Raw genomic sequence first — 14,202 nt, forward strand, 5'->3', positions numbered from 1 at the left:
TGAGGAAAGCTCTTTCATACTCCAGATAAAACTTCCTGAGAAAAAATTCTGAGGCTCAGCCAACTTGCTCTCTCCTTTCCATTTGGGATTTGGCTGACTGAAGAGGGTCATTTGTTTTGGCCTGCTCTGTTACACAGTAAATGTAGTGGGACAAGCTCTATTCTTGTTGATAGAAAAACTCTCATTTTAAATCTGCCTAGTTCTTTGAAGTTCGTTGTTGCTGCAAATCTCAGCTACCTTTTCCAAACAACTTTTTTCAGTAAACTTACATTTCAATCTTCATCTATCTGATTTAAGTGGATCCAAACATAGTCAGATAAAAAAGGTGTGGCCATTACTTATCAACCTCTAAACTAAGTTTAATTTTGTGTCCTCATGGAGTTTATAGTATATTTGAGGTTTAAACTAAAACACCTGAATGGTTTTAAACTATAAAAAACACATGATTAACAAATAGGTGAAAAACCGTGATCATTGGTAAGCGTAAGAAAATTTGAGGGAGAAAAAAATATAGATGCCCAGGACCCATGCCAAGTTCATGGAATCATGCATGGGACCCAAGCAGCTGCAGTTTTAACAAGTTCCCAATATATAGTTGACCCTTGAACAATGCAGGTTTGAACAGCCTGGGTCCACTTATAAATGGATGTGATTTTTTTCAATAAAAGTTACACCAAGTATGCATGCCTCTCCTCCCTCCCTCCCTCCCAACATGCTCCTGCTCTTAAGCCTCTGCCATGAGGCTTAAGACAGCAAGAACAACCCGTCCTCTTTATTTCAGTAGTTTTGGGGGATGCAGATGGGTTTTGGTTACATGGATAAGTTCATTAATGGTGATTTCTGAGATTTTAGTGCAACTGTCACCTGAGCAGTGTATACTGTAACCAATATGTAGTCTTTTAACCCCCTTCCACCCTTCCTTCACAACCCGAATCCCCAAAGTCCATTGAATGATTCTTATACCTCTGTGTTTTCATAGCTTAGCTCTCACTTTTAAGTGAGAACATACCATTTTTGGTTTCCAATTCCTGAGTTACTTCACTTACAATACTGGCCTCTAGCTCTGTCCAAGTTGCTGCAAAAGATATTATTTCATTCCTTTGTATGACTGAATAGTATTCCATGGTGTACATAAACATTTTCTTTATCCACTCGGCTCCTCTTCTTCAGTCTACTCAATGTGAAGGTGACAAGGACAAAGATCTTTAAGATGATCTACTTCCACTTAATGATGAGTAAATATATTTACTTTTCCTTATGATTTTCTTAGTAACTTTTTTCTCTTACTTTATTGTAAGAATACAGTATATAACACATATGAAACATAAAATATGTGTTAGTTAACAATATATGCTATTAGTAAGCTTCCAGTCATCAGTGAGCTATTAGCAGCTACATTTTTTTGGCAGTCAAAAGTTATATGCAGATTTTCAACAGCATGGGGAAGGAGGGAGTGGTCCCTAATCCCTATATTGCTCAAGGGTCAATTGTAGTAATACCCACTTAAGAATCCATGGTATATATGGTAAGTGCAACAACTCTAGAAGAGAGTGCTAGGAGCTGGCAAAGGAAAGAGAAAACAGAATTTAAAGCAATCTGTAAAGGACATGCAGGGTTTAGATGAAGTGGAAGGGTGAGGGAAAACCAACATTTGCTGTGAGGGCATATTAACTGCCAGACATTGTCCTATGTCTTACCTCATTTAAGAGAATTTCATTTCATACATGGAAAAACTGAAGCTCAGACAGGTTAAATGATTTGCCTGAGGCTACAAAATTAGTTAAATGACAGAAGTGGGATTAGTAGATGTTTTCATTTTATCAGTGAAACTGAGCCTCAGGGAGGTTACATATTTTGTATGAAGTAACAAAACTGGGATTAATATATGGCCAAGTTTAAATGAGATCTGTAAATCTAATGCCTACACTAAAAAAAAAAAAAAAAAAAAAAAAAAAAAAAAAAAAAAAAAGAGTGGGAAGGTCTGTATTGCTTAGCAAAACAGACATAGGGAAACAAAAATAAACTTAAAAAATCAGATTAGAACACCAAAAACCAGTCCCCATTTTAACTTATGTGGCAGAGAACCATATATTAAAGACCACCAAGTGGCTTAAAAATCTCTTTTTAAAAAATGAATCTGTTTTCATTATTCAATAGTTTTTGTCTTAATTGATACATTTACTAAACAATTACTAGCTCCAATTAGCACTCAGTTACAATTCAATCATTAAATTGAACCTCAACTTAGCTGTCAACCTAGTCAAAACAGTTAAAGTGATTTTACAGTCATCCTCAGTTGCAGAAGTATAATATTTATGGCTGGAGTCATTTTATTTTTAACTAATTTTTTAAAAAAGATTGCTTTATAACAATGCGTTATAAGAGTCCTTTGTGGCCAATACTGCTTTTTTTTTTGAGACAGAGTCTCGCTCTGTTGCCCAGACTGGAGTGCAGTGGTGCAATCTTGGATCTGAGGCTCCTGCCTCAGATTCCCGAGTAGTTGGGACTACAGGTACGTGCCACCATGCCCAGCTAATTCTTTGTATTTTTAGTAAAGATGGAGTTTCGCCATGCTGGCCAGGCTGGTCTCCAACTCCTGACCTTGTGATCCACCCACCTCAGCCTTCCAAAGTGCTGGGATTACAGCTATTTTAAGGACTTTTTAAAAAGTGAAGCTAAACATTTATTCATCCCTATTCTTCATCTATAATGACTTGTGCTCTATTTTTCTTTGAGGACCAAAGTAAAAATTCACCTTTGTGAGGGCCTTCCTATAATTAAAATTAATCATTTTTTCCTCCATAGCTTCTACAAAACATTGCTTGTACAACTCTATTTAGCACTTATTTCATTCCACCTTGTATGAAAGCTATTTGTTTACAAACATTTCTACTTCTCTTTAGGAATAAGGACTATGCATTATTCACCGTTGTATTCTCCCTGCATTTATGGCAGTCCTTTGCACATTCAATACAAGCTTTTTGGCCCTGTGCATCTCTTTATCTGGCTGTTCATCTGTACCCTTTAAAACATCCTTTATAAAAAACCAGTAAGTGTAAAAAAAAAAAAAAAGCCATTGATGAATAATAGGTTTCTCAATAAGAAAAGCATACCAATTATGCATACATCTGAACAAACAAACATGAAGGAAATAGGCTATTTAATACATTTTGTTTTAAAAGTAGGTTTGATCAGCCATGTAAATTGAAAATTGGGAGCCACCAAGATAATTCATCAACAAATATGCACTATGTATACTAGACACTATATAGGTGATGGTGAACCAAAGAGATGTCGTCCTAGCTCTCACAACCTACTATGGGGCCAAAAATATATGTATATGTGTGTGTTATACATATATACACACACATACACATACATATACACATACACACACATACACATATATACACACACACACATGCTGTAAGGAAAACAAATAGGTGGTAACAATTAGAGTGGGGGTAGAGGGCTCCTCAAATAGGGTGGACAGCTTGACACAAGACACTCAAGCTAAGACTCCAAAGATGGGAAGAGTCAGTTACGTAGAGAGAAGGGGACTAGCATTGTCAGCAGGTAGCTGAGGCCCTAAAGGGGAGGGACATGTGCTGCAATGCCAGCTTCAAGCAAATACAGTTACTAAAGCATATCTAACCTTCTATGTGAATGTAGTTACTAAAGCATATCCTCCAACTTTCTATTTTTCTTTTGCTATTGTTTCTACTACCACTTCTCCTTTTCTGGTGATAATTATTTTAAATTTTCTGGCTAAATTAAATGATGGCATGAATTCTGGGGAAACTAAGACTACCTATTTCCAAATAATCCTAAATTCCTTCCAGTCCTTATGACTGATGAATTCATTTTGAAGTGACAACTACGTCCCAATTAGGAAAGAGTGTTTTTTATATACACTTAATTTTTTGATTTGGAGGCTTCCTGATTGCTAATCAGCATGTTGTGTGATTACCTCAACAAGTACTTATAGAACGTTATTCTGTCACTGGAAAAACGCTCCGCTACTTTCTGAAGTTTAGGTTGCTCCAGAGTCTAGGAAGAGTGAATGTACCTAAAGCTGTTCCTAATTACTGGACATTCTCAAATCTGCTAGAGCTACACATCCAATGATGAGAACACACTGGAAAAAGCCCTGGATTAGAAATGAGAGAATGTAGGTTTTAGTACCAGGTCAGCCACCTTGCTAATGCAAATCTGAGTAAATGGTTTACTTCTTTTAGGCCTTTTGTTTTGTTTTGTTTTTTGACAGAGCCTTATCTCTGTGATCCACGCTGGAGTGCAGAGGCACGCTATCGGGTCACTGCAGTCTCTAGCTCCCAGGTTCAAGCCATTTTCGTGCCTCAGCCTCCTCAGTAGCTAGGATTACAGGCAGGTGCCACCACACCCTCGAACTCCTGACCTCAAGTGATCCACTTGCCTCAGCCTCCCAAAGTGCTGGGATTACAGGTGTGAGCCACTGTGCCTAGCCTTACACCTTGTTTTCTTACTGGTAAAGTAGAAATATCTAGAAGTTGCATGCTACACAAATTCAACCATATATGCTTGGCAAAAATTTTTAAAGAAAAATATCAGCTTAAGAGTACTAATTGAGTACATGCCTTGGAATAAGCATGAGCTGGAAAGAACAAACCTGTTGTTACATCACTCATTTTTGTTCTCACATGCCACTCATTGTAAATCTTGCTCAGTGGCATGATTTTAGTGTTTAAAGATTTGTTTGTTTGTTTAGGACAAAGTCCCTACACATAATCTACTTGCTTCATACACATACATATGTATATTATGCATGTACATATATGCTATCAGGGCTCACATGAAAAAACAGCCATTCAGGTGATGTGATTTATCTCATACGCTTACTTTAGAGTCAATAGGGTGTTGGCTCCACTATACAATACTGGCATAGAGAACACATAAGTCAAAGTAGACAGGACCCAGCCATACCACTGGCTAGGGCACAAATACAGTCACATATGTGGAGAATGATGTACGTAGAAAGGTCTTCATTGCACAATGCTCTTTAATAAAGATCTGGAAAAAAAAAACACCTAAATGTTCAAAAGGATAGGGTTGATGAAATAATGGTACATTATAAAATGGAAGATTATGCAGCCATAAAAATAAGGAAATACCTTAAATAATAACAGAACAACTTTTAAGGTTAAGTGAACAAATAAGGTACATAATCACCATGCATGGTATGTACCATTTACATAGAAAAAGGGAATAAAAATAAAATATATATAGTAATTTATTTGCTCTCACATGTGTACAATTTTTCTGAAAAATGTACCAGAAACTGGTAGCACTCGTTGCTTCCTAGGCAGAAAATGACTTCACTGAGTATCCTTTTGTACCTTTTGAATTTTGAACCATGTGAATAAATGTGTTTTCTATGAACAAAATGACAAGTTTAGATCAGCAAGACAGCAATTTGAGATGAAATGGGATCACACCCTTAGTAGCAAAAACTTTTTGAAGTAGGTGGTACTTCTAAGAGTAAATACCCACATATGGAATGTTGAAACTGTAAGGAACTTTCCTTAAGACAACCATCTATTCCAAACTTCTCCTTTTATAGATCTGTAAACTGAGACCTTAAAAATTCAGTGACTTGCGTAAGGTCACACAGCAGAAGACATGGGATTAGATGTCAGATATTCCAGTATCAACTCTACACTATTATCATGCCATCTTCTCATTTTCTATGGGCAAAACAGAACCAAGTAAGTTTGGGCTACATTACGAGCTGTCATTGTTTTTTTTTTTTTGAGACAGAGTCTCGCTGTGTCGCCCAGGCTTGAGTGCAGTGGTGTGATCTCAGCTCAATGCAATCTCTAACCTCCGGGGTTCAAGCAATTCTCCCTGCCTTAGCCTCCCGAGTAGCTGGGATTACAAGCGCCTCCCACCGTGCCCACTTAATTTTTGTATTTTTTTTTTTTTTTTTTTTTTTTTTAGCAGAGACAGGGTTTCACCACCTTGGCCAGGCTGGTCTTGAACTCCTGACCTCATGATCCACCCCCCTCAGCCTCCCAAGGTACTAGGATTACAGGTGTGAGCCACCACACCTGGCTGAGTTGTCATGTTTTATCTAAATTTTAGGGCCTAAAGTATAAACTAACCTTAAGCCCTTAAACTACTAATTTCTTATTTGGATCACTATACGGCTACACTTACGAATATGCTGTGCATACCTCTATCATTGCATGTATACAATACGATAGATGCACGATATGACAGACACACAATATGACACACGTACTTTTGCTATCCTAACATATATGAATTTACTGAAAGAACTAAAATGTCTTCATTTTTTAAATATACACACGCATAGCACAAGTGTGTTGCCAAAAATATGAATACAGGTTTACAATTCCTTAACTAAAACCCTAGGGTTGGATGTTTTAGAAATAAGAATTTCATACAATTTTTAAGTGTTACAAGGTATATAAACCAATATATAACATCCCACATACCAGCGGCCAAGGACAGCATCCCATAATCAAACATATTAATATAGTTTCAGCAAAACACATGGGATAAAGACTATATACAGCTTCTCAATAGTTCAGGTCATATTTTGCTACCAAGTGAATTTTGTTGCCAAGCTAAGAAGTTTTTGGTTTTCAGCGCTTTCTGAATGTTAGTCTGAGACGTGGGATTACAGACTGTACTCATAGAGTGCTTCTAGAAAGCAGAGCCAGTCACTTCGACTCTCATCTTTTTGATGAGACTAGAAAAATAAATCATAGCAAGTAGCTTTTATATTCCAGGTTTGGGCCAAAGACTTGTACTGTGGTTAAGTGGTTAAGGAATCTAACTTAGCAGAAGGCGCAAGAGCTGACATCGTGAGTGGCTAAAATGAGGGGGAGAAAAAAAAGAAAATCCTAATCATACAGCACTGAACTACTGCAGCTGTTCGTTAGTTATTAATTTAATAAAAGCTTCCTCCCTTTAAACCATGAGTTTATAACTGGAAATAGGTCAATAAAATTTCTGTCCCACACTGCTCACAAGCGGATGGAGGCAATGAGCTTTAATCCCACTGGAAGGTACTGCACTCTGTCTAGGACCAGGATATGTAAAAAAAGCATTTCAAATATATAGGAATAAGCAGATACGTATACATTATTCTCAACTTGGACCGTTACTCTATAATATAAACGAAAGGGGTTTGTTTTCTAGTCAATCTCTGCTGATCTCCTGTATCAAAGTTCTTCTCTTTATCTTGTGAGTCTTGTACTACCTTTTACAAGGGGAAAAAGCTCTACAGCGAAAACACAGAACACACTAAAATCCTTTCCTTTCTCTTTACAACTCAAGCCCCACCTCCATTTTGTTTCTGTTACTAATTATTTTTCTGAAAAAATATCAAATTTACACTAAAAGACTAAAATTCAACTTTGCAGACAACAATGTTTTAAAAAATATAATTCAGTTTGGCGATGTTATTTTGCAGTCTTACAATTGTAGCTATATTTTAACTGAACCAATTGTTTTGTTCAATTTATGAGTTAATACTCAGCAAGTTTGTTTTTTACAAATAGTGTATTCCATTCTAAAAATGGAAGTAGCAGTGGAGAGCAAGAAAACAACCCTCTGAGTTTTGGCTATTTCAGGAGGAAGTACTACTTTGTCCAATTTTAATCACAATTCATAAAAAAGAAAAACCTAACTAGCTAGATCTTAGATATACAAATACATTAATAATCTAGTAAAGCAACAGAAAAAGGTAAACTAACCAGCCTATTTTTGTCTGGAGAAACCCCAACAAACTCTGCTGGATTCCTTGGCCATTTGCATTCAGAAGTACCAAAAACTAAAATCCTTTTTACTAAATAATTTATTCTACACGAGAGTTGTTTCCTCCACACCACCCTACCCAAATTATCAGCATTATTCCAGAATATAACCATTTAGTTTGAGACGACTAAAAAATCCCACACTCCAAAATACCAATTGTGGTTAGTCTGTAAAGAAATGGTCTGAAACTACAAAATGTTATCCTAGGACACATAACCAATCGACCAAAAGGACTTCTGGAATATGCTGCCCCCAAGATTTAGAATGCACAGGCAGAAATAGCATACGCGGTCACGATGTCCCTTAAGCCACATGACCTTCCTACGAAAGCAGAGGCTTAAACTTATCAAATGAGAACTCCCCCTTTCTCTGAAGTTAAAACAAGGCAGGGCAGCTGGAATTAGTGCAGCAGGGACAGAACGGCTGCTGACTAGTCAGAACGGGTCGTGGAATGCAAAGTCCCTGTGCTTTCGCTGCTCCCCTTACCGTGAGAAGATCTGGGAGGGAGGAAAGGAGGAGAAACACCCCAGAATCCTGGTAGAAAAGCCCCTGGCCTCGAAGATGGGCTCTAGGGAGACAGGGAGGGGCAGCTCCGTGTGTGATGACCCTTTGTGAACATGCACTCTGTGGCAGCTTCGGCTCCACTGAGGCTTTGGGAGAGCGGACTACGGATGCCCAGCGCGACCCTGCTGTGAAGGCCGCGCCGGCGGAGAGGCTCCATGGCACCTCCGCCGGCTTCGGGAGCCCTTCCCTCTCCCACCTCCGCGGGTCACCCCAGGGCCCAGCGGCTCCCGATCACGCTCGCGCGGACCACGGAACAGCGACGCAGAAGCCGGTCTCTTTCCTCAGCGTAATCCCTCCGCAGCAGGCCGCGCACTAGTTTTAATCACGCCCCACCCCCTGGCCGCTGGCGCCACCTCCGCCACTCGGGCGCTTTCCAGCAGCTTCCAGAAACGTCGCCTCCCCAAACCCAGCCACTCACACATGGCGGGCTCAGCAACCACCGGCCCCGCCCCTCCTCGTCGCCGCAGTCGCAACTGCGTCTGCGGCCACAGGGCGGACAGCCACGCCTCTGCGGAGCGCGACCGGAAGTGCTCACGTCTTCACCTTCCCCGCCACGCCTCCGTTCTTTCAGGCCCTGCGTGCAGCAGGAAGGAGGACTCTTTTGCCGCGGACTGAAGCCGGAAGCCGCCTTCCTAGTGAAAACGCGAGTGGGGGAGGAGCAGTCCGAGGGGAACGTGGGTTGAACGTTGCAACTAGGGTGGAAATCAAGCTGGAACGGGAGTTCCGATCGACCCGGTACCAAGAAGGAGAGTGCCCGCGGCAGGTAACGGAGAAGAGGGAGGGGTTTCTTTCCGCTCTCGAAATTGGGAAAAGAAACAGAGCTGGGATGACCTATGGGGTAGTCGGCGCGCTGAAAGGATGGGCTAGGCTGGGACGGGGTTCAAGTGGGAAAGACTGATGATTAAGGTATAGAGTTGGACTTACAGATCCGTTTGGGCTCAGAGAGGTGAACGCTGAAGAGAAACCAGAGTTTGTTTTCGTTTTCCAAGGAGCGTGGAGTTGGGCAGGGTTAACGGACCCTGTGCCTCTTGGGGCTTCTTAGGTTGGGTGTTGAAACTTACCTCCTTTGGTCCTGTTCGTCTCTGATTCAAAATAGTTGGGTTTGGTACCAGACAGGGCCAGGTGCAGAAAGCCGACCCTGTTCTTCGGCTTCCAGGTGGGTTGTGGCCTCGCTCTTGACAGTTCACGTGCCGAGCCTACTCGCTCTCGGAAGGCAAGCTCAAATGGGTGGGTATAAGGCCCCCTCTTCGAACAGCTGTTTCCCTGGGTTTCTCCATTTTGCACACAGGAGTGTGAATTAAGTTTAATTGCATACTTGTTGCGATTCCCAGGGCCAGCTTGACACGTTCATTGTGCTATATAACTGGGTTCATGCTTGGCTAATAATTCACATTAAGGCTTCTGGAGTATAAGTGGCCCACAGAAGTATGAAAAGGGGATATTAGAAGAAAGATGCTGGGGGTGAAGTAGAGCTGAGGAAGATAGAACGGGAAAGCTGGGTTGTTTTCACAGTACAGTGAGCTTTAGGTCGTAGTACTACCGTTAGGTTATATTGGGCTGTTTTGACGGACTTTGCTGTAATCAGGCTGGAGTGAATAGAGAATTTTAAGCTAAGCATTGGCAGGCTTAGACTTATAGGGGCGTCATTTTGACAGTGATATGGAAGGGAAAGAGGTAGAGATTTGAGACCTTTCCACAGAACTGTCCACAGAATTTGGTGACTTACTGTGCAAAGAGGGAAATAAGGAATAGGGAACAACTCAGACTTTCTAGCCTGTGTGTTTCGAAGGATGGAGATGCCCACATTTAAGTGAGATATGGGAAGGAGGAGCAGATTGTTTTTGAAGGGAGGAAGAGCAGCTACTTAGGGTCAAATTAAGTTGTAAAATCCACCCCAGGATTTTGTATTTAAGTCGAAGTGAATTGTATTTGGAAGAAGACCTGGGGAGCCCATCTCTGGTATTTTTTTATGGCCTCCATATGGACAAATAAACCTCTGGTAGTAAATGAATTTTCTTTTGGGGGATTCTATATATTCAGGATTTCAACCACCAACCTATCTTTTTCCCGCTGAAATGTTGGGTGACGGCATCAGGAGAGCAGATTTGGAGGCTTTTTATGTTTTATAATTGAGAGAGACAGAGAAAACTGTTTGATTTGAAAAAGTTTTCTAGGTTCCCTCAGGTAGTTGGAAATTTTCATCAAAAACAGTTTATTCAAGGTACATAGCCTACTAGTTTCCTGTTTGAGAGTACCGGAGAATGATACGACGTGTACTGCTTCTCTACGCAGAATGAAGTATAAAATTAGCACCAAATAGTAGCTTTAATTTGTCAGGTGCTAAACTTTTTACATCCTTTATCTCATTTAATTCTTAGAAGAAACTAATTTTACAAGTAAGTTTCGGGACCAAGATCCGCAGGTACAAAGCCTGCAAAGCAGGAACCATGGAAGTTTGACTCCTACATAGTTCCCTTTTGTAAGTAGATTGTAAATAGAACCAGCCAAAGGGTAATAAGTTGTCTGTGCCTAAAAAGAAAGAAAACAAAGTTAGCATCAGTACTTCTCACTAGAAGGGGTGATTTTGCCTACCGGGGGACATTTGGCAAGTGAGGAAACTTTTGACTGTTGGATCTAGAGGGTGAAGGTCAGTGACGCTGCCAAACATCATCAGTGCATAGGACAGCCTTCACAAACAATTGTTTGGTCAGAGTTATCTGTAGTGCTGCAGTTGAGAAACGCTGTCTTATGGTTATTTCTTCAGGAATAGAAAATTAAGATTCACTGATACTTTCTTTAAAAAGCAGTTTTATTTTTGAAGTTATTCCTTGGCTTGAAAGGTTTGTGAAGTTTATATAGCTGAACCAGAATAGCATAATTAGCTTTTAAAGTGAATTATGAGCCATCGATTCCCAGGAGATGGGTGTCATAGAATCATGGCTTCCGATTTGGGAAAGACTTATGCCTAGAATTATTTTACAACATTTCTGCTAAGTGGTAATTCTCCTCTGCCCTAAAGGTCTCCTGCATTTGATTTTCCTATAATTGTAAACCCACAATTAAAATGCTCTTAATTATTTTTTGCTTACACTGAGCTCCGGTCTCTCGTAATTTTTACTCTATTAAATGTAGTTCTATGCCATGGGACTAAGCTCAAAACAAGCTTGCCACATATGTAATTTGTATTAGGACGGTGTTTATATTTTTGTTCTGATAACAAAAGAGGTTAAATGTGGTGTAAATTAGATCATTTACAAATAATAATTTGTTAGCAGCTTTTAATAAGTAGTATTGTAGTATTTTTCCCAACTGATGAAGTATTAATGTTCTTGGTAGTTGAAAACAATAGGAATATATGGAATAGATGGTTCATTGTTTCTTTTGTTCCTGTCAGATAGCGGCACAACGGATCTGGGGTTTTTCTCTGTGTAATGCTGGCATACTTGTTTCAAATTGTACATAGACTCTAAGAAGTTAGGTTTTCAAATTCTGGTCAATATAGTTTGCCTTAAATAGTAGCTACTTCTACTACAAGTTTTATTTAATTTGTTCACAAATGAGTCTGCTGTGAAAACTGGTCACTGCCCTCTGTTCACAAATTTGCTAGGTTTGTAAATGTAGGTATCATTTTCACTTCAAGATTATAATTGTAGAATATGTTTATTCCAGGACATATAGCCCTCAAAATCTGCTTAATATATACGTCTTGTAAAATAGCATGGTTCTTTTTATAGTAAATAGAATTTTTATTTAATTGTCTATTGACTTTTTTTTTCCAGGGTTCATTGAAAAAATCGTTAGTGATATTGACATGTCTCAAGTGACATAAATTAGCCAATGACTCGGAATGATGGATTCTCCGAAGATTGGAAATGGTTTGCCAGTGATTGGACCAGGGACTGATATAGGGATATCTTCACTCCACATGGTGGGGTATTTGGGAAAAGTTAGTGAACTTATTTTTTGCCTGAGTGCAAAGTTGTTTTTTTTTTCTGTATTTTTCAGACTTAAATTCAATTTCGATGTAAAAATTGTGTCTTCCACGGAAATCTTACAGTAATGGCGAAAGATTGTTTTAATGTGTTTACCTCTCTGTGTTTTATTGATACATGAAAGTGTAAATAAAACATAGACCTTATGATTTACTGTTCTTTGAAAATATGGTACATAAATTCTCCCTGGTAGTTGATGTTACTTTTTTTCTTACAAATAAAATTGATGCTATTCTTAACACTTAACATTTAATATTTAAAACCATAACATAATTCTTTTTGGAATAATAGCTGTATTTAAAGGCTTATATGCATTTCTTTTATTTGCCATGTTTAAAATATCTTGCCAGGATATTTGTAATAGAAAATTATAATTTTTTCTGGTTACCTTTCCATCTAACTTTTAATATTTTGATATATTGTAGGAATGTCTATATTTTAATTTGCTTTATTTCTCTTTTAGAATTATGATTCAGCTAAAGTTCCATCAGATGGGTATTGCCCTGCGTGTAGAGAGAAGGGAAAGTTAAAAGCCTTGAAGACTTACCGAATTAGTTTTCAAGAATCTATCTTTTTGTGTGAGGATCTGCAGGTAAAGTATTAATCTTGTATATATAAGATTTTTCTTTTTTCTTTTGCTTTTTTCTTGTTTTAAAAGTTTACTCATTTTTTGCTTTTTAGGCTGGATTTTTAATATGTAATCTCAGTTTCTAAGTCTGTCTGGTATACAATGTTATTTTTCCACCTACCTTTCCCTGATTGCATAAAGATCTTTGTTTTTATTGCCATTTGACTTGAGAGAGGAGAAAATACATTTCAAGTTCTTTTTTTTAACCTTTTGGAGGTCATTGTTAGCTATTAGCGTATAGTAGTTACTCTCTCATCTCTTTGGTTTATCTTTGCAACTGATGGGAAAAGTTGCGAATCTCTAATGTACCTGGAAGATTGTTTTGGAAATTGCTTAGTCTAAAACCAGTATATATACTCTGAACCAGATAGAGCATAGAATCTTGTAAAGTCTAAAAGACCCTTTTAGAAGCTCTAAATAGCTTTTAAAATTGTAGTAATTTGTACCCACTGGTATAGCTTTTATATAGCAGCTCATTAAATTCTATAATACTCCACATTTTATTGTATTTGACAGTTTATGAGACTGTCTCATACACATTTAATTCTGAAAACTTTGCAGGATTTGTATTCCTATTTCATGAATAAGAAAATAGATGGATTTCAGAGGGTTTAGGAACATAAGATCCTGATACAGTGGCAGAGCTGTGGTTGGAATACAGACTTCTAATTTTGGATCTGTTTATTCCAGCAAAAAATTAACAGTTCATCAGAATTACCTAGAGTGCTTTTAATAAATTTCTGAGTATCAACCCCAGATGCTGATTCAGTAGAATTGGCCCAGAATTCTGTGGTTTTGTAACATTTGAGGATGAGTCTGATCATCAGCCAGCCAGGTTTGGAAAATACTAGACTTAATCACGTGGTTGTTAATAGATACTTATGCTGGGTATAATTTGAAGTAAAGTAATCCCAGGCATGTCTACAAATATAAATTTCTTTATGCATATATTCAATGGTTTTTTTATGAGTGTCACTGTTTGGCATTGTTCCAGATACAATGTTAGGATACAATAATAGAACAAAAATTTCTTGCCCTTAAGGAGGTTATGTCGTAGAGTGGGAAAGACAATAAACAAGTATGTGTTTCTGTGTCATGTGATAAAAAGTGCTGTGGAGGAAAATAAGGCAGTAGAGACTGGAATGCCAAAGTAGGGGGAGTTTGCAATTTTAATTAGGTTGGTGAGGGCAATGC

General features: G+C 38.6%; 2 protein-coding genes across 4 annotated transcripts in view; one reads left to right on the forward strand and one right to left on the reverse strand.

The window, feature by feature from the left end:
• Window positions 1-9,556, reverse strand: part of HMGB1 (high mobility group box 1) — a 154,982-nt gene extending 145,426 nt beyond the window's left edge. Inside the window, exon 1 of one of the 2 annotated variants that reach the window (XM_073013183.1) lies at window positions 9,450-9,556. The gene's annotated coding sequence lies outside the window, so the exon portion shown is untranslated. Of the gene's footprint in view, window positions 1-8,310; window positions 8,634-9,449 lie in introns of those variants that run through there. The other variant, XM_073013179.1, reaches the window with a different exon arrangement.
• USPL1 (ubiquitin specific peptidase like 1) overlaps window positions 8,989-14,202 on the forward strand; it is a 41,906-nt gene continuing 36,692 nt past the window's right edge. The window contains exons 1-3 of one of the 2 annotated variants that reach the window (XM_007960058.3): window positions 8,989-9,151; window positions 12,168-12,334; window positions 12,844-12,972. In XM_007960058.3, coding sequence (XP_007958249.2) covers window positions 12,236-12,334; window positions 12,844-12,972 — 228 coding nt within the window. In that variant the 5' untranslated portion in view covers window positions 8,989-9,151; window positions 12,168-12,235. The remainder of the gene's footprint in view (window positions 9,152-12,167; window positions 12,335-12,843; window positions 12,973-14,202) is intronic. The other variant, XM_007960059.3, reaches the window with a different exon arrangement.

The sequence above is a fragment of the Chlorocebus sabaeus genome, chromosome 3 (genome assembly GCF_047675955.1).
Source record: "Chlorocebus sabaeus isolate Y175 chromosome 3, mChlSab1.0.hap1, whole genome shotgun sequence".
Lineage (NCBI taxonomy): Eukaryota > Metazoa > Chordata > Mammalia > Primates > Cercopithecidae > Chlorocebus > Chlorocebus sabaeus.